The sequence below is a fragment of the Aulonocara stuartgranti genome (assembly GCF_965226115.1).
Source record: "Aulonocara stuartgranti genome assembly, chromosome: 13".
NCBI lineage: Eukaryota > Metazoa > Chordata > Actinopteri > Cichliformes > Cichlidae > Aulonocara > Aulonocara stuartgranti.
The window spans coordinates 12,440,049-12,465,486 of record NC_138949.1 but is presented as its reverse complement, the minus strand read 5'-3'; the positions used below and the strand labels follow the sequence as shown (position 1 = coordinate 12,465,486).

General features: G+C 41.1%; 1 protein-coding gene across 1 annotated transcript; it reads right to left on the bottom strand.

Moving 5' to 3' along the window:
* Window positions 1-1,819: 1,819 nt before the first annotated feature.
* btbd3b (BTB (POZ) domain containing 3b) lies at window positions 1,820-8,860 on the bottom strand. Its single transcript, XM_082557770.1, has 4 exons — window positions 7,868-8,860; window positions 6,867-6,957; window positions 5,029-5,147; window positions 1,820-4,356 (listed from the first exon to the last, which is right to left on the bottom strand). The coding sequence occupies exons 1-4, from the start codon at window positions 8,176-8,178 to the stop codon at window positions 3,324-3,326; spliced, it is 1,554 nt and encodes a 517-aa protein (XP_082413896.1). The 5' UTR covers window positions 8,179-8,860; the 3' UTR covers window positions 1,820-3,323.
* Window positions 8,861-25,438: the final 16,578 nt, after the last annotated feature.

Below are 25,438 nucleotides of genomic sequence, written 5' to 3'. Positions count from 1 at the left end.
TTTCACACTACAAACTGCACTAACGTTCACAAAAGTCAATGAGGAGATCTTTTTGGTGAGGCATGTTAAGCGAGCGAAGAGTAAGAAAACAGCACCATCCCTCTTAAATGCTGCATGACCTTTTGGTTCGTTTCTCAGGCATATCTGTGTTGATCAATGGTAATCCACAGTTCTCCCTCAAGTCAGACCGAATCTTTTCATCCTTAATTTGTACTGAACAGTAATTAAACCCCGGGAGGTTTTCCTGGGCAATATGTGCCCAGTCTGAGTCAATACCCACCAACCCCCGTTTTCCCTTTTTGCCTTCCCACGCTGAACCGTGTTTTTAAATTTTTGTTTTGAAAATTACAGTCAATGTTCTGCATTTATATTACTGTGTGTGTGTATATATATATATATATATATATATAGCAAGTTCTTATCCAGCATTGTTTTTTAGCAGTTTGCTTATTTGGATGAAAGTACTGAGTTGCTTATCAGTGATATGTTTCCCTCTATTGACAAAGTCATCCTAATTAGAGGCCTAACCATGCATTTTATTCTTGGCCAAGTAGGATTTAATTGCATTTCATTCTTATAATTAAAATGGGTTCCCATAGTAATTGTCACCTCCCATAAAATAAAAATATTGTTTTTATTAAACATAGCCTAAGTGCATAAGGAGTGCGTGATAGATTTATATCTTTGAGGGTTTTGAAATATATAGCGTGCAATTGTGAGTAATTAGAACCCCCGATTCAATTGCTGATTGAAGTCTTGTTATTGATCCAGTAGTCGTTTTTGGTAATGTGCGCCACGTAGAGCAGAGGTGTTCCCACCGCAGCTCTGGCAGTGAGCTGGTAGCCTCTGGCAGATCTCCTGCCATCTGAGCTGACTGTGAATAACTCTGAAAAAAAAAAAAAAAGCAAATTGATGGGCTTCAGTAGCTGCTGTTCCAGGAGAACAAAGTGAGGAGAGCTCTCTCCAGTGATGTGGGGGTTTTGCTTTTGCATCGAAGGTGACACGAATTCAGTAATCCCTGCACTGGGGTTGTTTGTGTTATAAATGTTAATTAACATTCTGCGAAATCAAAAGTGTACTTGAATTGTCTTTTTCATCAGCCGATCTGTCACAGTTATAAAGTGTGTGTGTGTGTGTGTGTGTGTGTGTGTGTGTGTGTGTGTGTGTGTGTGTGTGTGTGTGTCGAATGGAGGCCAGGAGTCCTGGCACATTTTAGTCCCCGACCTCCTTTAATACAATTAATGATTTTGCTTACAACATCAGTGCCACAGTCATGAAAAATTGCACTAAAGCACCAAGCAACCCCAACTGATTTAGCTCAATTCATCAAGAACCTTATGCTCATTGCCAGTGTCAAACCTAGTCCCGGTATTATCGAGTGCCTTTGTAATCAAGTACCTGCCCTGAGTTCCCAGGAGGGATTATCATTTTGAATGCACAGCTCACAAAGATTTGCTTATATATATTCCACCAATGACACTTGTTTGGGAGTTTTATAGCATATCAGGCAATCGGAGAGAATTAAAAATCTGCCTTTACTTTATTGTTTTATCATCTATTAAATTTTTGGGTTCATCTCAGGAGACAGATGCTTCAAGATCAACTCTGGGTCAAGCAGCCAAGCTGTGAAAGAAAAACTTTGGTGCTTTGAGATTGTTTTTCGATTTGTTTTCTATCTTTTGAATCATGAGATGTGATGGCCTTAAGGAGCCATTCTTTATAATGGCAGGCAAGATGGCATACAATATTGGCTAAGCTGTGAGGTGTAATATTGCGTGTTTAATCAGGAGACGGAGTTAGTTTGACAGACAGGATGTAAAAGTTGGATGAAGACAGGCATCATCAATCAACAGAGTTCTTCTTGGCATTGTAAATCACTGCAGTGCCGATGGGCATCATCTGTCGCCCCTCCTAATTTCAGGCAAAGTACGTAGCTTTATCACTTTTTACAGATGGGCTACACAGCCAGCACGCACCACTTCTTTTTGTTTATTTCCATCATCAACAACCATACACATTCGTCGGTCTCCCAGCACTGTAGCACGTAAACACAGGACATGAACACCAGTTTACCCGTCCACTGTCATCAGCAGGCGAATATTCAGTAGCACAGCAAATAAGAAAATAAAATCAAAACAAACTCCCTCGCTGGAGTAAAACAAAACAAATTCATTTACAAACCAACATCAGTGCAATTCTGTAGCATGTACAGTATGCTTCTGCAAATACTGATACTGTACGATCACATTGGGAGGGAGTGCTCAGCAGTTCAGAGTGCGCAGGGTTTTTAAGGGAAGTAAAAGTCCATAAACGGCTTCTAACACAGAATCAATGTTGATCTTTTTCACTGTAAACAAAACCAAGGCGCCAGAACAATTAGTAGTACACATCAGATGAAATGGAGTCGCTTTGCCCATGCTGTAAGTACTCCAGTGCAGACAGGTTTAGATAGAAAATCAAAGAAATCCCTTGGTCTACCATGTAGTAGTGAGTAGCCAGAAGTCCTAATGTTAACTGTAAAGATAATGGAACCTCAGTGGAGTGGGTGTAGGTGTAGAGCAACATGCTACAGAGGGGTTGTGTGGCTTATATCTAGTGCTCCCTAATCTAAGACCCCTTAAGCCCTCATTAAGTGCCCTGTTACTACAGTCAAAGAATCAATCAAGAGTCAGATTGAAACTTCTCAAATGGTTCGTACATACAACAGGAATCAGTAGTGCGTTTTTTTTTTGTTGTTGTTGTTTTTTTTTTTGATGGAATCGTGACTTGAAATTTGGTGTTGGTTTTGAATGTCACACAGCCACTTTCACTTCCTTTGTGATGCCGATGATGTCGTGACATGAAATGTTCATCATACAATGTAGAATGTGAAGTATTGCTGCTCTATATGTGCCTTCTATGCAAGCATAGAAATAATAAACATACTGTGGCGTATTCATTATATATGATTTCTTTGTGGGCAGCACTGGCCACAGTTGTGGAATTATATATACATTTCAGAATGTACAATATATTACTATCTACAGGCACATTTAGTGCAAGATGTCTGCTTTTTTGTTGTTTTTTGGGAGGTTAAGACCAGTTCATTGGTGTATTTGTGTAAATCCACATCTTGAAACATATACAATATATGGTCCTACTCAAGTGGACCACTTGCTAAATTCCAAAACACATAAGACCCTTTCACAGGTCTGAGATCTGATTTTTTTTTCCTGCACAATAGTGACAAAAATAAATAACAGAAGGTGACACTATGCACAAAGTGATACATTTCCATTTTCAAAAGTGCACTGAGAATCAGCCAGAAGGTTAACCAGGTCTCGTCAAGCATAGAAGATAAGTTCTGGGATCTGCCCTCCTTGCACCCCAGTGCCGTTAGTGCTGTCTGACGAGCACTGGAATTGAAATGTTACTTTCCCGCACTGTACTTCTGTCATTCCTTCCTGTCCAAAGTAGCTCAACTCATTCCCATCGAGGACCACGCTGGCGGTGTAGAAGGTATCTGGCTCAATCTGGACCGGATACTCAAACCACACCGGGAAAGTGTTGCTGGAACCGTCAGAGAAGTATTTGCTGAGGTTTTGTCCAAGCAGTACTCCTTGACGTTTCAGCTCAATCTTGGCGCTGTACTCTGCTGAGCCACAGCTAGATCCATACAGTCCAAACCCAGCAATGAAAACTCTTTTATCCACTGCAAACTGTATACTGTCACAGCGGCCCCGATAGCGCCACTGATTGCTTCGGTAGGCACAGGACTGGAATCTGTGGCAACGCTGGGGGGTGAGGCCCTTCCTAGGCTGACTGACAAACTGCATCTCTGGCTTCTTGGCAGCTGTATACCATAGGAAGATGTCATTGGTCTCATTAAGCGTCAGCACGCCCGACTGGGCTGCTCCATTGGCGAAATCATCCAGAGCCATCGTAGGGATACGTATCAGGTACATGGCCTTGCCCAAAACCTTACGCTTGTTGTCAGTCGATGAGGTGAGCTCTTGTCTCTGACACTCGGCCTCTGCCCAGCTAAGTGCAGCCTCAAATACCACTATCTCTTTAGCGTTGAGTGTTTCCCGCTGTAGGATACTCTCCAGGGTTTGGGCATCAATGTCGCAGAAGCCCTCTGAACGTAACGCCAGCTCGGCCTGGGCATCAATCACTTCCCAGCAGCGCTGCGTCAGCTCTGGCTCCTCGAACAGGCAGCTCTGAGAGAGCAACACGCAGGCGTTCTTGGCACTCAGGCTGGTCTCCAGGAAGTTGACACAGGCACGTGCCAGGTGAGGGACAATGTACTTCTTGGCAGCATAAAGAGTGGCCAACACTGTGTCAGCACTCAGGTCAATTTCATCACAGTAAATGTACCTGTTGACATAAAACAGGAATTTCTCAGCAAACACCGGAGAAATGACAAGAAAACGGCACGGTGTAAATGTGTTTTCTATGATCGTTAATTTAGATGACATGATTCAAACAATAATGCATTTGAGGTTTATTTTTAGTTTCTTATGACTGAAAGTGATTGACATTGAAGTGCTGTAAGCAAAACTTTCCTGTATCTGTTCAAAAATATTTAAGAGAGGAACGAAACGAGATTCTCGCCAGATAAAAAAAAATCGCAGCGCAAACTTATCAAACTGGCCAACATAATAGTATTCCTCCTACGTCTGTGTCTACCACCTATCACAGTTTGCCTGCAAGGACAGAGAAACAAAACTCAGAAATAAAAGTGATGAAAGGAAGGCAACGAGGAGGTAGAAAAAATATCCTGGGATTCAACAGGAAAATTTGAAAGTATAATGAAATGAACAAGTACAACAGACAGATATAGATTCTGTCCCTGAGATATATAAAGAACACTTCATCTCATTTGTCTGTCAAGGCTTACTTAACAGTTTTATCTGAGATTTGCCAGAGAAATAGATACAGATCAGTCTTATTAAATTATTCTTTTTTTTAACCCATGCACCCCTTGTTCAACTAAAGCACTACGAGGTCAACGGGCCCAGTCGAAGGAAGAATTTAGAGAATCCTTACTTCAGCATTGCCAGAAATGCTGCCGGTTCCACATCTGGTATGTGGATTTCATCCTTGTTCTCAGCAAGTTCACCGTAAAACATGGCATGAAACACCGAGCTGCCCACAGCCAACACATACTGTTGAAAGAAGCAAAGAAAACAGAGTGACGGATGGGAAAAACCAAAATGAAAACAGTTTATCTGTGACGTCAGTGTAATTCATGTGACATGTACTAACATCTGGAAAATGGAGGAAGATTATTTGAAGTGGGGAATCTCAGTGCATTCACGTAACAACACAAATCCCTTTGTGCTTTGGCAAAATCGCACCTGTTGATTTTCTCAGCGCTGCTTAGACAATTACTGTGTCCCCTCAGGGCACGGATGCAATTTTCTAATGAAGAAGACTTGTATTTGCTTGTGACACTACTGAACCGAGTGCAGCAGAAGTTCAATTTCTGAAACTAATGAGTCATCTAAATGTATGATGAAATCACATGCAACTCAATATGACTGTGTGACTAATAGTTTATTAGACAATGCTATGAATTCTGTTATTAAACCTGAGTTTAAGGTCTCTGTGTTCATGCCTGTGTTGTGCATACGTGTGTGTGTGCGCGGCACAAGTGTGTGTAGGTGGATATGTGGGTGGTATAAAGAACACAGAATTTCTCCAAAGTGAACTGCATGCGCACTAGTCGAAAATAAACCTTGCAAATCTAAGGGTTTTTGGAAACAATGCCGTTGTTTTTGTGGCTGTTGTCATACTCTGAAATTCATGCTTATTTTCATTAAGCAAGGTCAGCTGAAAGACAGATGCTCTTTGATGTGCGTTTAGAGACAAGAATCCATACGCTGCATATTGGAATAATATTATTCTCACCTTGCGGCTCTTTATTTTTTTAAAGATATCGACATAAATGACTGTTTCTACTTCCACCCTCCATCCCACTATGATAGAGCTGTTAACAAAAAGCAGATCACGAGGCATATTCAATCTCCTGCCTACTGGACACGATAAAGATTGTTGCACTGAGTGTCATATCTCGTTGCCATAATGCCTCAGCATAAAGCACAGTCGAGTCAGTGTCCTTCCATAACTGCGCTCTAAAGTGTACAAAGTGCATTGCAGCTACCATTCATGGATTACACATTTTGGTCCCATGTAAAGAACATTAAAAATGACCCGTGCAGAGCCATTTGGAGCCTGTTGATGTGGAAATTTGTGCGCTTACAAATTCATGCAACTGTTCTAATCACAATCAAACAGCAGAAATGACTTTTAAATGATTTATGCGCTAATCATAAAAAAATAATGAGGTCAGATGGTGGACTAAACAGTCCAACAGCTGTATTTACACTAGAAATTGCATTGTCGCGTCAAACCTAAAGGATACTCGGTTAAAGACAAAAGTTTGTGCAGGGTGCGAGGCGCACACATGGACGTGCCTCACTTTGCGTCTGATCATTGTTACGGTGTGCTGTTGGGGGTGTTTGATTAAAAGTTGAGTAATTGCAGAGCATTTTCATGAAAAGCTGAGCTAAAGCGGAGACAAAGACGCTCCATCCTGCGTGAAACGACCGCTGAAGAGGATAGCCCTTCCTCCTTCGCTCACTCTGTGCCTCCATCCTTCAGCCTCATTTACATAAATAATTGAGGACTGTCTCGAAAAGACACATGGTGCGGAAGTGATGGTGGAGCACAAAAGGAATCAGTTTCATTATAGCTGGCAAAGAGGAAAGATGTTTTTTTTCAAGCTTCTATGATATGAGCAACAATGGGCCAGCCTGCGTGGCTGCTTGTTTGTTCATTTTCCAGCCTTTTAGTGCAACTTCACTTGATGCTAAAATTCTTACTCTGTGTCCCGGAAGTCGCTGGGTCCTTCCAGGCTGACCCACAACAAAGTGAACATCTGCCATCAGCTCATTGTTGAACATCACAGAATTTCTACAAAGGGAAAGAAAAAAAAAAGGAGGGAGCGGGAGGAGGGTACAAACAGAAAATTAGGTGATTTTAAGGCACATTAAGGATTTTCTTTCTGTTTAATTTAACCTTTTACCAAATAGGGATTGTAGCTTTTAGCAGAAATTAAACCAAATATCATACATCACATTTACTCTGATCTTTCCTGTTATTCTAAACACTCTAAACACAAGTTTTATGAGTGTGCAAAGTGTGCCAGGTGCTTAAATTAAAATTTAAGTCTCGCACAGAGCAATGAAAGCTCATCATTTTTATCCTTATGTTCTTTTATTCATTCTTTCCACATAAAGACAGAGGGAGAAGATGATGAAGTCAGTGGAAAATCCCCACCGTGAAAGAATGGGACCAACAATAAAGCTGCGTTCATATATTATTGAGCAGTGGAACATGTCACAGGGGTGGGTAAACAGCCCCATGATGTTCTGGAGAGACAACAAAGCCAGAAAACACACATTTTGCGCTGGACTGCTGGGATCCTTTACTGATAGGCCAAGGTAAATATTTTGCTTTTAGTACAGATCGGCCCTCCGCCTGTTGTGCATTAAAAAAACGCACTCGCTGTGACTGTCCGCCCTCTGTTGTGTCAGAGCGGCAAAGTCTGCAGGAGGCAAAGAGGGTGTAAACAGAGTTCCCCTGTCAGATGGAGGGCAGGGCAGAGATATCACCCACCCCTGCTCAAACCTACATGCACTCACAAACACAGGCACCACCCGTCACGCCTACTACTTTAGTAGAAGTGTTTTGTTGTACATTTTTAATCGTAAGACGGGTGCAATTCAGTAAACCAATTAGACTTTATGGGACATTCTCAAATTTAATCGTCCAATTCATCTTTTTGATCTAAATGTTAATAAAACTTGCAGATTTTCCTTACCTCTCTCTTATAGTGGAGTAGAGTCCCTGCCAGTTACAGTTCTGAATTGTGTTGTTGTTGTTGAGGTTCTGCTGCTGGTACTGTTGCACTGTGGTGGTGGATGCCGGCTTTTTGGTGGGGAAAATATCCGCTGCCATCTTCTTCTTTTTCTTGCTCCTAAGTGTGATTATCTCATAACAGACTGGGGGCAGCTTGGAGCTGCCACTCGCATTCCCTTTCTTGGAGCTTTTACTTGACTTGCTTTTCACTGACTCAGGAAGCATTAAGAAGAAAGTCAGACATTTCATGTTCCTTCCCTTGGCATCGACCATGAGTGTGTTCAACTGCCGAGCAGTGAGTGTGCATGCAGAGAAAACATTCACCGGGAGCAGGCAGGTGCGATGGGGGAGCGAGGACAGCGGAGACTTGAGCTGCACTCAGCAGCGCAGCAGTCAAAGATCCTGTGCGAGGTTTGTATGACCTTTAGGGAACTAATAGAATAACTCCCTTCTCTCCTCTAAAGAGGCAGGTTCACACTGGTGATTGAAAGGCACTTTTCCTGTGTGAAGTTTGATCTGCTGACGGAGAGGCTCTTGTGGGTCCCATCCCTGTTAGTCCAGAGTGATGAGATCAGCTCTCTAAATCACTTCTTTTTCTCTCCTCTGCTCGCCTCTCTCACTCACTGCTTCGCTGAGGGTTGGCCTGACAGCTCCAGATTTAGTATAGCTGCAGTGGTCCTCAACAACGCTGTTTAATCAGTTCCTTTCATTTCGCGCTCTTACTCCTTCTGTGCTTTCCCTCCCCTCTCTGCTCTCTTTTCATGTGTTGATCTACTCGTTTTTCTCCAACACGGCCTCTTTCCCCTTCCTCTCCTCCATGGAGCAAGAGTCCTCTGCAGGATGCTGTAGCCGTGGATGCCGTGTTGCTCCGCTCTGCTCAGCCTCTCATTCTGCTGACTACAGAGGTTGAATGAGAGAGTGCAGAGAGAGAGGAGGAGGAAGAGGAGGCGGAGGAGACCCCCCCACTACCACCACCACTCCCCACCCTCTCTCAGCACAGTACATGGCTCTCTCCGGAGCTCAGCCAATGGCAACACACAGCATTCATGATTGGCTAATGCAGCCTATAGCAGCACATACTTGAATATGCAATAGTGAATGTCAATTAAACTCAATTAAAGTGACAGCCATGCCCCATAGGAATGATATATTTATCTCCGGCTTTACTGTCTGTGGTTCCTTTACATGAAGCAGCAGCATTGAGTCCAGTAAATGGAGACTATGTTATAATGCAAAAGAACAATGTAAAGTTACAGGGGCTTTTTAAGGGCAGGATTTGTCTAATTCTTGAGTGGTCTGACAATCACTCGTTATTTAAATGAGGTTTCCGTACATTTACACAAACAGTTGAATTTGAACTTCATTTTTCACCTGGGCTGCTTTGATGAGACTTCTTACCTCTGCAAAACCTTAGTAGACTTCAATCAGTAAAAGATTTACAGCATGCCCATTCATGCCAAAAACCTAGTTATACTCAGGATATTTTTGTTTGTAGAATTTGATCTTGTAACATGTTACAATGTGTAAATATCCCCAAAGCATTTAATATTTCAGTTTTAATTAATAGCTTTTTTTCTTTGCTTTTTAGTAAGAACAAAGATCTTTTCTTAGAGCCTTTTTTGTTTTGAAGTACTCAAAAGGCAAATATGTGCTTGCACTTAGGCTTCCTTGTTAGGTCATCTCTTCAGGAGAGTACATGAATCTCTGAACTCTCTACACAGTGTACAACATGATGCATATTTTCCCCTCTGCTCTTTTACGCTAGTTAGACCTGAGCACAGTGGGGATTCTGTTTAAACTGAAGGGAGGATTTAGCCGCTTGGCGGCGGTGGTGGTTTAAAATATTTCGCTGACATTCAGTATTATACAAAAGTCTTAAGCCAACCATCATTTCTTCATGTTTTGCTTCCAAGGAGCCAGACTTTCTTATATTTAAGTGGTTTTGAGCAGTAGTTCTCCAGGCTTTCCGAATGTCTTTCTTATGATTTTCTTTGGATGTTGGTTGGTTGTTCACTTTTTTTCAGTCCACTCCTGGTACTTGACCATTTTCAAAGAAATCTTTCTTTTGTTTGTTTAACCACTTAATACTGACCTATGAATCATTCAAGCATAAAAAAAGCACCTAACTCAAATGATGAACTAGTGCTGTGTCTAAGCAGAACAGACAACTTAGAAAGGATCCTATTCTAAATTGCACCTTTAGGGACTTATTTCCAGCAGCCTGTCACAAAAACACATAATTTCTTCTCATTTCTTTGGTTGAATCCATGAAAAATGCCAAAGACAACACAGTTTAAAAGAAATAAAAGATTGTTTTTGCAACAAAAAAGAGAACTATTAGCAGAAAACTTGGCATATCTTGGCACAGTGTGAAATGTGTTCTTAGAAAATCTGACAAAACTGGACTAATGGAGAACAAAAGAAGAAATAGTAGTCCTAAAAACAACATCTATAGAGCCTGAAAATCATGTCCTTCCAGTAAAGACCTGACACAGGACATGAGACATCCAATGGAGCATCATCAGAAATTATTTCATTGAAAGGGTAGCTGTCAAGAAGCCATCTTCAAAGAATAGTAAACAGTAGATGAATTAAAATGCATGACTCATATTTTTCCCTGCTTTTTTTGGTTTTGTTTAGTTAATCCTGAGCACAGTAGGGATTCTGTTTAAACGTCTGGGACGATTCAGTAGTTTGCCGGTGGTTTAAATGGCCTTGCAGACATATATTGTGTAGCGATCCGGCGTTTAATTTCCTTTATTTCATAGCATGTTGCTGTTGCCACTCCTGCTACTGTGTACACGTACATTTATAACAGTACTATTTTAGGCAGCGCTATCACAGCTATTAAATGCTGTTCATTGGTGTAAAATAACATATTATATTTGTAAGAGTGAGAATAAAACTGACAAAAAGAACAAGATAAGGTGAATAGATTTAATAGAGAAAGTCTTCCCTGAACCACTGTCACTGTATTGATTTTTCCATAAACCTTAATTAACTGTCTTAGTGTTTGTTGCGCTGAGGAGCATTAGCCCACTAAGTCCCCTCTACAGTGCACCCTGTAGAACACAGAAAATTTGCTATGGTAACATGGAGCCAGCATTACAGGGCAACATACTCTCAAATTGCAGGCCACTAGAGATGTTACCCTGGTAACCACTTCCACAAGCAACAGCAGGACAGAAATGTAACATGCAGACCAACAATAGGGACAGTAAATGAAAAGGTCTAATGTATCTGTGCATCTTTTGATTTAAATATTTCACAGCAATCCAGTGTCACCACTAAACGCTACATTAAAGCTGTGTAGTGTTTTTAGGAGGCAATATGGATAACCGGTGACAGAATACACATGTTAAAACTGACAGTTTTGTGATTTATCTGGCATCGTGGTGAAGCGGCCGTACAGTACACGATAAATAGAGTGTCACTATATATCACCTTAAATGGCTTCCTGCATTCTTTAATTACATTTTCCCTCCATTCATCAGCAGAAAATGTAATCTTGTTATTCACACATTCAGGCTGGGAGTGAGAGGAGGAAATAATGATGGTGTTTGTCACAGCGTCAACATCACCTTTTTGTCTCACACTTTCTAATCACACAGTCAGCCTTTTTCACAGAAAAGGAAAACATTAACGTAGAGCAGCAATCAGCATTGTGGACAAAAATTTATAGCAGTTCTTGAATCACCGACGATTAAATGTTGATGATTTTACTCAAGAATAGGCTGACACTACAAGTCATATTTTAATCTTTAATAATTAAAAATAATTACTGATAGAGCCAGTGCCAAACGTGTTATTCTTGCGTGTTTTTGAGGTAGTAGTATGAAAGCAGTGCACTTAAAGTATTAAATCGTCTTATTTTCTTCATGCAGGTATGCGGTTTAAACATTTCCCTCATATTTTCAAGGTCCCGCGTTGCTCCAACCTCGGGTTTATCAACTTCAAAAGGCGAAGTTAATAAGCAGCAGAAGTCCAGCTGTGCCTTTGTTGATTGCTTCTTGATGACCGTACTCAAAGCAACACCTTTATCTTCAAAGTAGGTATACCAGGACACCTTCATCTTCTAAGAAGTAACCGGTGCAGCCGGTGTGCAATGCATACAAGCCAGAAAAGCTGGACAAAGTAGAAACGGATACGGCAGTTGTTAGGAAGATACCTAAGTATTTGAAAGTTGCTCTTTAGCTTATTTAAATTTCCAAAAAGTTTCCTATACAGAACAAATAAACGAGAAGTGATGTGCAGGGCTACATTTTCAGAATGTAGCCAGACAACTGCATGCACTTATGCAAGAGACCAGAGTTGTAAGTTTTCGGTGTTAAAATATTAGTGAACATGAGTGATATTAAAGGAGTTTTGTGGGAGGATCTAAGTATAATTTCTTCAAAACTCACTGAGTACTAGGGTCATTAATTATGTTGCGGAAGTGGCTGCTTGCCATTTGTGAGCTGGAGCACAGAGATGCTGTTCCGAGTAGTGGCAAAACTCTTCTGCAGAGAGACACCTGCTGAGAGGCTTGGCTGAGCACAGGAAAGAGGAGGCTGCGAAATGAACTGTGATGCACGCCTGGCACACGAATGCAGGGACAGGATCCAACAACTCGTCCAGTGCCTCCCCCCACATTCCCAGTAGCCTTCCCCCTTCTGCTGCCACTGTTAAAGCAGGCAAGGGCACCTGACAGGTGGAATTGGGGGGGGGGATGATGGCGTCTGCCCAGAGATGGGGCTTAAGGCTCCTGAAAAATAGAGCTGCTAGTCGGCGGCGTCCAGGAGTGAGCAGGCAGTCAAACACAACACAGTTTGTGTGCGTGTGTGCGTGCAAGTTAAAACGCAACGTGATGCGTGTTTATGAAATTAAAACGTGTCATTTATCGATACCCTCTTTCTAATACTGCACTCTCCAGTTTTCCCTGCTTCTTCACATCGAGCATCAGAGGATTAATTTTGCCTGTCATTCCAGATTTAGCCTCTGTTGCATAATCAGCTTGTCAGAATTAGTTTTAACAATGGCACATAAAAGATTTCTTTAGAAAAACCAATCAACGTCGATTATCAAAGGGAATTTTTAACAACGTCCTGTCTAACAAATAGCCTAACACACCAGAGAAGACAACAAGACCATAGATGAGATGATAGCCTCTCCTTTGGCTCACAATCAATATGTCACAGGCAGAAGATGTATGGGGGTAATTTTACTCGCCTAGAAAGCACAGAAATACACAGAAACTGTTGGTGGGCTGGAGGAGCCAAAAGACTCTTGGATCACATGCACAGGAACAGCTGTTTTAGCATGGATACATTCCCCCACACATTTCCACTATCCTTATGCATCTGTCCCGGAGCTATGCGATTGTGTGTCTGTGCATGTCTATTCGTGTTTATGTGCACGCGCTGCTACTGCTGAGTGTGTGGACACAGTAATGACAGTGTAGAGAAGACCTTATAACCCTGGCCCACCACATGCTCACACGCTGACTCCCACACACTTTCCACCATTGCTCACTCATAACCCTCTCGCTGCTGTCACATAAAACCCAGTAGCCATAATTTTCATTGTGATTAAATGTTTTGCATGTGATGTGAGATGGTCTTCGCAGATGTATTACGTATTGTGCCCTTCGGGTAATTTGGCAGTGTAGCTCAATCACGGCACTTTTTATTTGTTGTCTAGACCATTGACCTTGCAACTTATTGTCGGAAACTGTTACTGGCTTGTGTGTGTAAACCAGCTTATTGGCGCTGCATGTATTAAATTGGTAATTAAGCTGAAAGATCTTGACATTTGTGTTAGCAACTGGGAAACCTTGAAAGACCTTGATAGATGGTGTTTGGTGTGTGCGCGAGCTATGCTGCAGGATGGGTTTTATTACTATCTGATGTTGTATCCACCTGATTTCTCTACTGTTTTACTGTACTTGAAGTTTATTTGAATTAGCTGTTTTTCGTGACTCAGTTTTCACTCATAATAAAAGACATGTACATTTGTTTTTAAAGTTTCAGTTGTGGCCAGAAGTTAAGATAAACTAATCATGGGCATGAATGTCCTAGTAATTTCAATCTTTTAATTATTTCTTTGAACAGGGTGGAAAGATTGTACAGCATAGGTCTTTAATGACAATTTGATGAAGAAATGTGGTTCTCTTTTGGATTTTATCCAACCCACACAAAGTCAAAATATATATACATACAGGATCAAATATATCCATGCACCCCCACTAATATTTGGTCAAATAGGTAGGAAGTTGTGCATCGACTGGACCCTTTTGGTAGCCATAAACAAGCTCCTGGCACAATTCTGGTTGGATATTTTTCTACGCGTCTTTGCAGAATTAGACTGCTTTAGCTATTCCAAAACCAGTTTTGGTGTGTGTTTGGGATCAAACATCCAGTTGTGTCCAAGTTTCAACTATCTGGCTGTTGATCTGATGTGAAATTTAATTATTTGAAGGTAGTCCCCCTTCTTCATTATCCCATCCACTTTGTGCAGTGTACCCTACCACTTCCAGCTAAACAGCCCTAGTGCATGATGCTATATACGCATAATTGACAGCTGATATAGTGTTCTTCGGTTTGAAAGCCTGACTTTTATCAAACATACTGCTTCGATGTGACCAAATAGCTCAAATTCAAATTTTATTTGTCACACACACATAACCATACACAGTATGACATGGGGGTAAAATGCTTGTAGCTGTACAATGCCCGACCATTAAATGACAGAAAAAACGTTTTACAATATTTACAATTTACAGTTTACTACAAAATTTACAAATTAACTTAGGAATTTACAGTAAAGAATGTGCAAATAGCAGAAGAGATTATAAAGATTATAAATTATAGGAATTATAGGATTATAGGAAATGTGTGGTGGTGCGTGTGGTGATGTGTGTGAGAGTCCAGTCTTATAGTGACGTGTGTGGGAGAGTCCAGTCCTACACCTGGTTCAGGGCCCGAATAGCCTGGGGGAAGAAGCTCCTCCTCATTCTCTCTGTTTTGGCCTTAAGGGAGCAGAAGCGCTTCCCAGACCTCAACAGTGAGAAGAGTCCATTGTTGGGATGGGAGAGGTCCATCATAATCTTCCTAGCTTTGGACTTGCACCGCTTGGTGTAGATGGACAGCAGGTCAGGGAGCTCTGATTGAATGATGCGTTTGGCTGAGCGCACCACTCTTTGCAGATCTCGTCTGTCCTGCTTGGTGCTGTTCCCAAACCAGGTGCAGATGTTTGCCGCCAGGACGCTCTCGATGGTGCAGGAGTAGAAGTTCTTGAGCACCTTCAGTGGCAGATGGAAGTCAAATAAGTGACAGGTCTGAACTTGTATTCACATGCAGAATTGTTTAGAAATGACGCCACAAGACGTTCACAACTTATATAAAGCTACAATTCCCCTTTGTGCATCTTCACTGAGTTCAGTCTACCCAATTAGTGCTGTCAAACTAATCTTTTTCAAAGAAAAAGTACCATGATGTTAATAATCTTTGGTCTTGTCAAATTAAAATACATTGTGGAACTTTCAGCTCCACTTATTAAAAGATGATATGTAGATATTTGCACCCGTATCTATACGTTTGACCCTGTGGGGTTGACAGAAAATCCAAAATAAATACAAACGTGTGCAAATCTTGTTTTTTTTAGAGTAATTAATGCTGTACAATAATTCCATCCCAGAGAAAGAACAGTTCAAAGAAACTATTAAAAGCCCCGAATTACCATGAAATTTATGCCTGTGATGAGTGCATGTAAATAATTGTATCAGAATCAGAATCAGAATACTTTATTGATCCCTGGGGGAAATTATTTTTTGTTACAGTGCTCCATTTTAAACCAACATTAAGACAAGACAGACAATACGCTAACTAAGAATAGTACAATATATACATATATATACATACATACATACATACATACATACATACATAAGTCACTTATAAATAAATATTTGGAAAAGAAACATGTGTAGTTGTAGCAGCAAACAGTGTGTTAAGTGGATGCGTTGTACAGGGAGATGGCCACAGGCAGGAATGATTTCCTGTGTCGTTCAGTGGTGCTTTTCGGTAATCTCAGTCTCTCACTGAACGAGCTCCTGTGACTGACCAGCATGTCATGGAGTGGGTGGGAGGTGTTATCCAACATTGTCTTTATCTTGGACAGCATCCGCCTCTCCGACACCACCTTGAGGGAGTCCAGCTCCATCCCCACAACATTGCTGGCCTTACGGATCAGTTTATTAAGTCTGTTGGCATCTGCGACCCTCAGCCTGCTCCCCCAGCATGCAACAGCATAGAGGATCGCACTGGCCACCACAGACTCATAGAAAATCCTCAGCATTTTCTGGCAGATGTTGAAGGACCTCAGTCGCCTCAAAAAATAGAGACGACTCTGGCCCTTCCTGTAAAGTGCTGTGGTGTTTTTAGCCCAGTCCAGTTTATTGTCAATGTGTACTCCAAGGTATTTATAGTCCTCCACAATGTCAACACTGACCCCCTGGATTGAAACAGGGGTCAAGTGTTTCCTGGTCTTCCTGAAGTCCACGATCAGTTCCTTGGTCTTTGCCACGTTGAGCTGCAGATGATTCTGCTCACACCACGTGACAAAGGAGTCGACCACAGCCCGGTACTCTGTCTCATCATCCCTGCTGATGCATCCAACCACCGCAGAGTCATCAGAAAACTTCTGAAGATGGCAGGTCTCTGTGCAGTGGCTGAAGTCTGTGGTGTAGAGGGTGAAGAGGAAGGGGGAGAGGACAGTCCCCTGTGGTGCCCCTGTGTTGCTGATCACCTTGTCAGACACACACTGTGGGAGACGTACATATTGTGGTCTTCCTGTCAGGTAATCAACAATCCAGGACACCAGAGAAGCATCCACCTGCATCGCTGCTAACTTATCACCCAGGAGGGTCGGCCTGATGGTGTTGAAAGCACTGGAAAAGTCAAAAAACATGACCCTCACAGTGCTCGCCGGCTGGTTCAGATGGGTGTAGACACGATTGAGCAGGTAGATGATGGCGTCCTCTGTTCCGAGATGAGGCTAAATACAGAGGTTAAAGAACAATCTAGCATATTGGATTAATAAGCATATTGGATTCATACATAGAGTTTGTTTGCTTCAGCCCGGTGTTCCTTTCAGCTGATGACATCGAGATATTTACACATTATAAATCAGAAAATAATTACACCCCCCAGTTCGATCCTCACGCTTAACGCGCATCATTTTTTTCCAGCAGTAGCAGCACAGGTCAGCAGTCCACAAAGAAAACAGCATCTACAAAGAAAACAACACACGGAGATTTGTATATTCCTGTACAGGAAGACAGAAGATTTGTATACCCTTTCACAGTTTCACACTTTCTTTAATACACTGTACTTGCAAATGTGAACACATTTGCACTTTCCTTCACACAGTCACAAATTTACACATATTTACAAAACTCTACTCAGGTGCATAGTGAGACACCGATTTAAAACTCTTCACACATACTTTGCAAATATCTTTGTTACAATAATATGTCTGAAATAACTGAGAATGTCAAGTGGTATGTTTTCCGCTTCTCACTCGACCCAGTGAGAAGTTGTTTCAGATAGTAATGAATGTGTTAAATTAAAACCTAACGATTCAATTTAACTTAAGACTGCAACGACAGTTAGGGACATCCTGACCAAAATGTCTCATCTGGAACTCGTATTCTGGCTTTCCAGTGCAAGCTTGCAGCTATTGGACACAGAGTAGCAGGTAGGCTGCAAAAACCAGAGGACCGGCTGTTCCACAAGTGACAGCTCATTATAGGAAGAGTTCAGGGGGGTAATGGAAAAGGATTTTTAGTTTCTGATTTCTAAACCTTAAAGTGTTTTTGTTAAAGTGTAGTGGGAGTCAGGATATTACTCATGCTGAAATTTGTCTGGGGAAAAGTTTTTAAAAAGCAGAATGTACCTGAAAGTGCAATCTCAGTCTAGTCGGTGATGCTGCAGTGTGGCGCTTCTGTAAAACCCTCTTTCAGTTGCATTTAGTGCTGGCAGACAGTTGGAGCAGTGAAGGCTTTCACTGGTAATTTTCAGCAAGTGTAGTCCTGTGAAGATCTAGATTATTTGTGATTATCACTGCTCATACATCCACACAGGAAGTACAGGATTTCTTTCATTCACTTTCTAATTCTACTATCGTTTACCTAAAATCAATATTTGAATTACAAACACTTTTGGCAGCATTCTGGAGCCTGACTTAAAGGATATGCTTCCTCGATAATTTATGAGAATCATAAAGCAGTACTTTATGAGCTCATATTATTCATTAAAACCACTGACGTGGAATGTGCTAAATTACATAACCAACATTGATTGTCCTGCAATACTAATCCAGTCCGGACACAGCTTATCTGCCTTGCATAGATCACTGAGGCTGTTAGAAAGCTTTGCAGCAGAAATGCTTAATGTTCTCTCAGCGTGATGTTCCTTAAGATCTCCATGAAGAGATGCTTCTGATGTGTGGGCGCTGAGGCCGCTACAGGAAGCTACCCAGGTCTTCTACACTCAGAGTGATAGCTGCCAGGTCCTTGGATTGATTTTCACTGGCTGAAGTCCAGGCGCTGCCACGGTTTGGAAAGTATCCTTTTCTACCTTGTTTCAGTTTGACCGCAAATATGCAAAGATGGGGAAATATCTTTAAAAGATTTATTGTGATTAATTGTTACATGATGCAATCATAATATATTAACAGGAATCTAATCTTTACCCCAACACTGATAGTCACACACAACTTTTAGTTTTTCCCAGCATTAATTTAACACTGAAGTGACAGCTCATGTCACTGGACACCTCTGCAGAGGTTTTGGTAAACCCGGCAGGAGGAAGGATATTGCCCAGAGCAAACAGACCACACTCAGTTTTATATAGACAGCAATGCAGCCTCCAGTCTCTGAAAATATCTCTGTGAGTAGTTCTTGAAGCAGTGTTGACTTTTGATTTTTTTTTTTTTATTCCTGGCCTGTGATGATCATGATTGTTTGTGGATTTGTTTGTTTATTATTCATGTAATTTTTGATTCGGTGAATTAAAATTATTCACCGCACCTCTGCTTGTCTTTCTGGTGTCTCCCAAATCATGAATCTTTCATTTAGTGTAATATCTGTTATTTTTGAATAGTTAAAATACTTCCTCACTGGTACTAGAAAGCATGCCTCTGTCACCCCCGTTCTTGCTGATTTGCATTGGTTACCCATAAAATATCGTATCGAATTTTAAATATTGTTGCTCCCCTTTAAAATTATAAATAATTTAGCCCCTAGCTATCTTGTCGATCTCCTGTCCATATCTCCCTGGGCGAGCCCTCAGGTCTTCAGCCCAATTACTCTTGGTTGAGCCTAGATCTAGACTTAAATCTACGGGTGACTGTGCTTTTGCCCTGGTTGCACCTAACCTGTGGAATAACCTTCCCATCACTATCCGTGGTCAGACTCCCTTTTATCTTTTAAATCTCGTTTAAAAACTATCTATGTACTTTATCTTTTAGTTATATCAGTTCTCAGTAACTTTATCCTTATATTCCCTTTACTCCTGTATAATTAGTGCCCTCAAGCTGTTGACATATGTGTTACTTTGTCAATATTCTTTTCTTTAATCATGTCTTAATGTTCCTGTTTCTACTGTAAAGCTGTTTTTTTTAAATGTGCTATATAAGTACAGTTGTATAGTGGGTTTTCACCGTGCGTCATCAAACCGGAAGTCAGCATATTGGAGATACTGGATGTAAACAAAGCGCGCGCACTCAAACAGATCCAAACGTCGAACAAAAGGAAATGGTGAATTATTGCCGTGTTTTTGGCTGTACCAATCGGTCAGACCGTGAAAACCATTTGCAGTTTTATAGACTGCCAAAAGTTATTACAAATCAGGGAGAACAATGCCGAAAGTTATCAGAGGAAAGGAGGCAGTTATGGTTGGCGAAGCTAAACCAGGATCTACAAGGCAAAATTCGGACAACATCCGAATTTGTTCTGCTCATTTCTCTTCTATAGTTAAGCATACTTAATAAAATATACTCGAATTACACTACTTTTTGATAAGGGATGATATCATACAGTTAAGGTTTGGTTGATTAAAGATGTTATTGCATTACTTACTTTAGCATTCACAACATATCTGTCGCTGATGACTTGATACTGCATATCCCTCACCCATCCATACACCATCTGGTTATAGGCCTCCAAACCTTTATAAGATTTAAGGTCTTCTGCTGTCTTCTGGGCGAGAAAACCAGGTCGTTGACGATATCAGAATACGCAATAGACGGAAGACTCTCCGGGTCGTCATTGATCCAAGATGAAGGAGCCAACTCGTTTGGATCTGCACCACCAATAAACCTTAACTTTTCCAAATATCGTGCCATTTCCTGCGGAACAAGTCCTGCCCTGTATGCCTTTGCATCTATAACGCATTTTGAGGAGCTTTTCTGTGGTTTCGGGCATTGATCCATTGCAGTGTTTACCTCCGAGTGCCTCCAATATGGCCGCGCATGCAGGTTACTGCCCAGAATTGTATTGTATTTGTATTGTATTGTATTGTATTTTCATTTCATCATTTTAAGCTACCAAACAATGTAACCTCATATGCTCATTATCATGCAACTACGGTATCCAAGACTTCTAGTAGGTCAGCATTGGATTTCTAATCCACAAACTCCCCTGCACATCACGCAGTTTCTGATTTCACTTAGTGACAGCTTAACTCAAACAGGCCGCAGTTCCGAGCGAACCTCACATCGGCAAATGATTTCACTGATTAGCATAATGTCAACCAGGCAGGAGGTGGTTGTCAAATAAAATCAGCTGCTTAGTGATCTTTAGGTAAAGCCTGCATGCTCTCTGACTCATGTGGAACACAGATGCTTATTTCTGCAGTACAGTACCAGACTCTCCGATACCTAAAAATATGGAAAGCAATGTGTTGACGAGGCTGCTACGATGGTGGTGGGAGTCCCATCAGCGCTGAAAAGGCTGAACATATGGCTCATCCTGTGATGTGATTTAGAATGTCTGCAACCCAAGCAGATGCAGGAATCAGAGTATTAACACAAAATGCCCAGCCATCATGCAGATCGTAATGGATCGTCTGCTAATACGTATTTGAACTGCTCATTATTTTAGCACTTCTACTGTGTTAGACGGTGATAAATACTGTATGTGCATTTGCTAATGTAAACAGGCTTCATATGTATTCAAGCTGCACCAAAGGAGCTGAGTGCTGACAAGGCACATACAGGCATGGAGAAAACAAAGAGAGCGCGAGGGGAAGAATAAGGAGACGAAGAGAAGGCTTGTAATGAGGATCCTTTTGCTAAGGAAGAAGGGGGCGTCTCCTGGCTGTCTTAATAAAGCAGGAGGGAGGCAGCAGTGGGACAGTATTAATGATGCGCTCAGCTGTCTAGATCATATCTGTCATGTTCATACAAAAAGAATGAGAGCGAAGGGAGGATGGTGAACATATCCTAAACATGAAAATAGACATTTATGTGTTTTAATATCAGTTCAATGTGATTATTAAACCGTGTGATATATTTTAGGTTGGAGGAAACTTTAAATTGATTTACTTAACAGTAAAATAGTGTAATCGAGTTGTCGTGTGGTCAGATATTTTAGCCTCCTGCGATATGGATGCTGTCAGGTAATCCCGATGTTTTATACTGCAGCATAAAACTCTATGTGTGTGTATATGTTTGTGGTCCACATGGTGCTTATCATACTGGGACCTAAATCTGTTTACACGGTCACATTATGGAGGCTTGTCATCGTTATTGGGACATAAAGTAAGTCCCCGTAACATAAATCATTAAATTTTAAGTTGAAGACAGCAGATATTGCTGGGCAAGAGAAGGTCAGAGAGGAGATTGAGTTTTCTGAGTGAGAACAGTCCCTATAGAAACCAGGAGAAAAGCAGAAAGTGAGATATGGTTGTATGGAGCACATGGGAAAAGCCCTTCAAAGCTGCTTCCTAATCCTCTTCTATCCCAGACCCCCTCCCTTCTCCTTCTCTCAGTTTAATCTCCGACACTGCATTAACATTTAAATTTTTCCACAGCTATTTGAATCTATCCTATGCTGCGACCACCTAGATTTATGCATTTATACTAATTACCTACTGCTGGGGTGGGAGGTGGATGGTTTAACCTTCTCACAGCTAATTTCTCATGATTTCTCCAAAGCCTTGACGCAGCCCGCAGGGGGGAAAAATGACCTTTTCTAATTTTATTATCAGCAATATAAACAAAATGACACTAATAAGGATAATGTGATGACACCTTTAAAAACATCTCATTCCATTTCATTTTGGAGCATCAGATGGTAATAATGAAGCTGACCAAATATTTGATTGGCTTTTATTTGCAAAACATGATTTGCATATTTTTTTTTTTAATCTCAGACATATTTTCTGAAACAGGATGGATGGTAGGAAAATATAACCATTACCAAACCAAATGGAATTTCAGATCCGGTGTGCCTGTTGTCAGGACTTCCAAAACACGGTTGATTGCGAGATTTTGTATGACATCTTGGATTAGCTCATTCCTCACTCCTCATAGGTTTTAGTCCATATTGACATGACAGCATCACACAGTTTCTGGAGATTTGTTGGCTGCACGTCCATGAGCTTTGTACCATGGTGCATTATCCTGCTGGAAGCAACCATCAGAGGATGGGTACACTGTGGTCATAAAGGGATGGATAACACAGTGGTGTTTAAACAACGCTCAATTGGTACTAAGGGGTCTAAAGTGTACCAAGAAAATATCCCCCATGTCATTATACCACCAGCAGCGGCCTGATACGAGGCAGGATGGAGCCATGCTTTCATGTTGTTTATGCCAAATGTGAAGAAATCACGATTTATCAGACCAGCCAACGTTTTTCCAGTCTTCTGTTGTCCAATTTTCCAATCCAATCCAATCCAATCCAGCTTTATTTATAGACCAATTAAAACAAAACAGCTTACTTGATCAAATTCCAATTAAAAGACAGAATTAAAATAAAAAACACATATTAAACAAACATAAAAAATAAGACAATAAAGTAACAATAAGTTTAAAATAAATACAATTAAAAAGTCTTTAAAAGGTTTTATTAAAAGTAGAAGATTAAAAAGTGTCCAAATATTGACTCAAACTGACTACAAGCTAATTGTCATGGAGAAAATGTGTATTTTTAAATGTGATTTGAAGACCTCAAGTGTTGAAAAGCAAACAAGTCTTTAAAAGCAAACAATAAAACTTCAAGAACAACAATGAAATGGACAGGCAACCATTATGAAGAGCCGAGCACAGTTGTAATGTGCTCATGTTTTGTGAACTGAAGCCTTGGTTTCCTGTTCTTTGCTGACACAAGTGTTCTGCTGCTGTAGCCCATCTGCTTCAAGGTTACATGTGTGGTGTGTTCAGGTTTCCTTCCTATCAGCCCAAAGCAGTATGGCCACTTTCCTCTGACGTCTGACATCAACAAGGCATCCAAACCCAGAGAACTGCTGCTCACTGGATATTTTCTCTTTTCAGACAGTTTTTTATAAACCCCAGAGATGGTTTTGTAGGAAAACCTCAGCAGAGCAGCAGATTCTGACACACTCACACTAACAACAACGGCCACTTAATTCACCTTTCTTCCTCATTGTGATGCTCGCTTTGAACTTCAGCAGGTTTTCTTGGCCGTGTCTATGTGTTTAAATACACGAATTACTGCCATGTGATTGGCTAATTAGATATTTCTCCTAAAGAGCAGTTGGCAACTCTTTCAAGTGTGCCTAATGAAGTGGCCAATTAGTGTGCACTGTTTTGAGACATTTGGACAACGTTTGTTTGTTATCTGACCCAACAACACCGGGATCGGTGTCACTGTGGGAAAAGCTGTTAGCAGTTAGCAATCCGCTGGATCTCTAGTGGGAAGGTTTTTTAAAGTGTTCAGCAAGTCAGCAGCAACACAAAAGTTCAAACCACAAAAAAATGGTAGATGTTAAAAAACTAGTGAGAGCTCAATGACTTTTCAAGTTGTTTTAGTTTCTCTTGGGTTTGAGAGATGCTCGGGTTAGAGGAGGAGGAGGAGGAAGAGACTGTTGTTTTGGTGCTCTGCCACCAAAAACCTTATCTGCCCTGCTGCGAGGCTGTAGTGGAAATGAATGTCATCAAAGCTCGGCTTGGATAATGGCCACAAAATAGCTATCATATTATGGTTTCAGCTGTGCTAATGAAAAAAATACCCTCTCTGAGGCCTCAAACAAGGCAAGGTGCCAGTTCTACTTGACAGTTCAAAACAATATTTTTTTTTCATTGTTGTGTGTGCTCGCCCTTTGGGCATATGGTAATTTCTCAGCACAATTGATTCAAGTAGACTTTGTTAAAAGGTCAATAGTGAATGATAGATTATGTTGTTTTTAATTATATTTTTTTCTGTAACACCGCTGAAAACGAGATAACGAATGAATTCGAATACAAGCCCTTTTTACTGTGTGTGCTACCTGCCAGTGAATGATAAATAGTTCAGGTTAATTTGCTCACGCTGCATGTATCATTCCGCTGAGGGTTTATAAAACTTCACTGATGCACATTTAAACATCTTTTTATACCGCTGACTGCAAAAATGATTCGAGGTACATTAGATAACAGGCGTCGTACACCTGAGCAATGTCATATTTGTGAATTTACATTCTCAAAGGTGCTGACGTCAATCAAGTCCAACGCCATTATGAGGAAAAAAAAATGTTGAGACCTTTTACATCTCAATTTGTTTCTGAAGCGGAGCCAAAGCTCACTAATTAGAATGATACTGCTTTTGGAGCTGCATGCCACAACTATGCTTTCTAATTTCAAATGTGTGTGACGGTGGTGCGGCCCATGTGGGTGGTGTAAATCCCTCTCAGCTCACGTTCAACACCGCCGAGAGAAAAGGCCGAACATCACTGAACGTTGTCACTGAGTAACACGATATAAGACCGTTTTTGTCTTAATGCAAGCATGCATGTGACTGATTTTATTATGACAGTGATGCACACTGTGTGAGAAAAGCAGGTGATGGTCATGATTCTAAATGTTACATTTTGGCCAATATTCCTGTATCACTAGCACAGCACGACAGATATATGGACATACAGTTTGCTGCAGAGTACCTATGCGGTACACTAGGTGTGACACGGCTTGTCGCTGCTCTATTCCACCCCTGAGTGCTGTGAAGCTGATTTATAAGTGGGAGGAGCCCGCGAGCTGCAATCAGCCCGTTTTCATCAGCATTATAGCTGCCTGACAACATCCAGCTGTCCCCGATGTGCCACAGAGGGCTGATGGTGCTCATCGCAGCTCTGCAATATTACCACAGCACTCACTGTGATAAAAATATATAGTCGACACCAGAGGTGGAAAGAGTACTCAAAATTTGTACTCAAGTACAAGTACTGTTACACTGGTTAAATTGTACTCAATTACAAGTACTGGTGTTAAAAAAAATACTTGAGTAAAAGTACAAAGTACTGTTCTCGAAAACTACTCAGAGTATTAATTACTT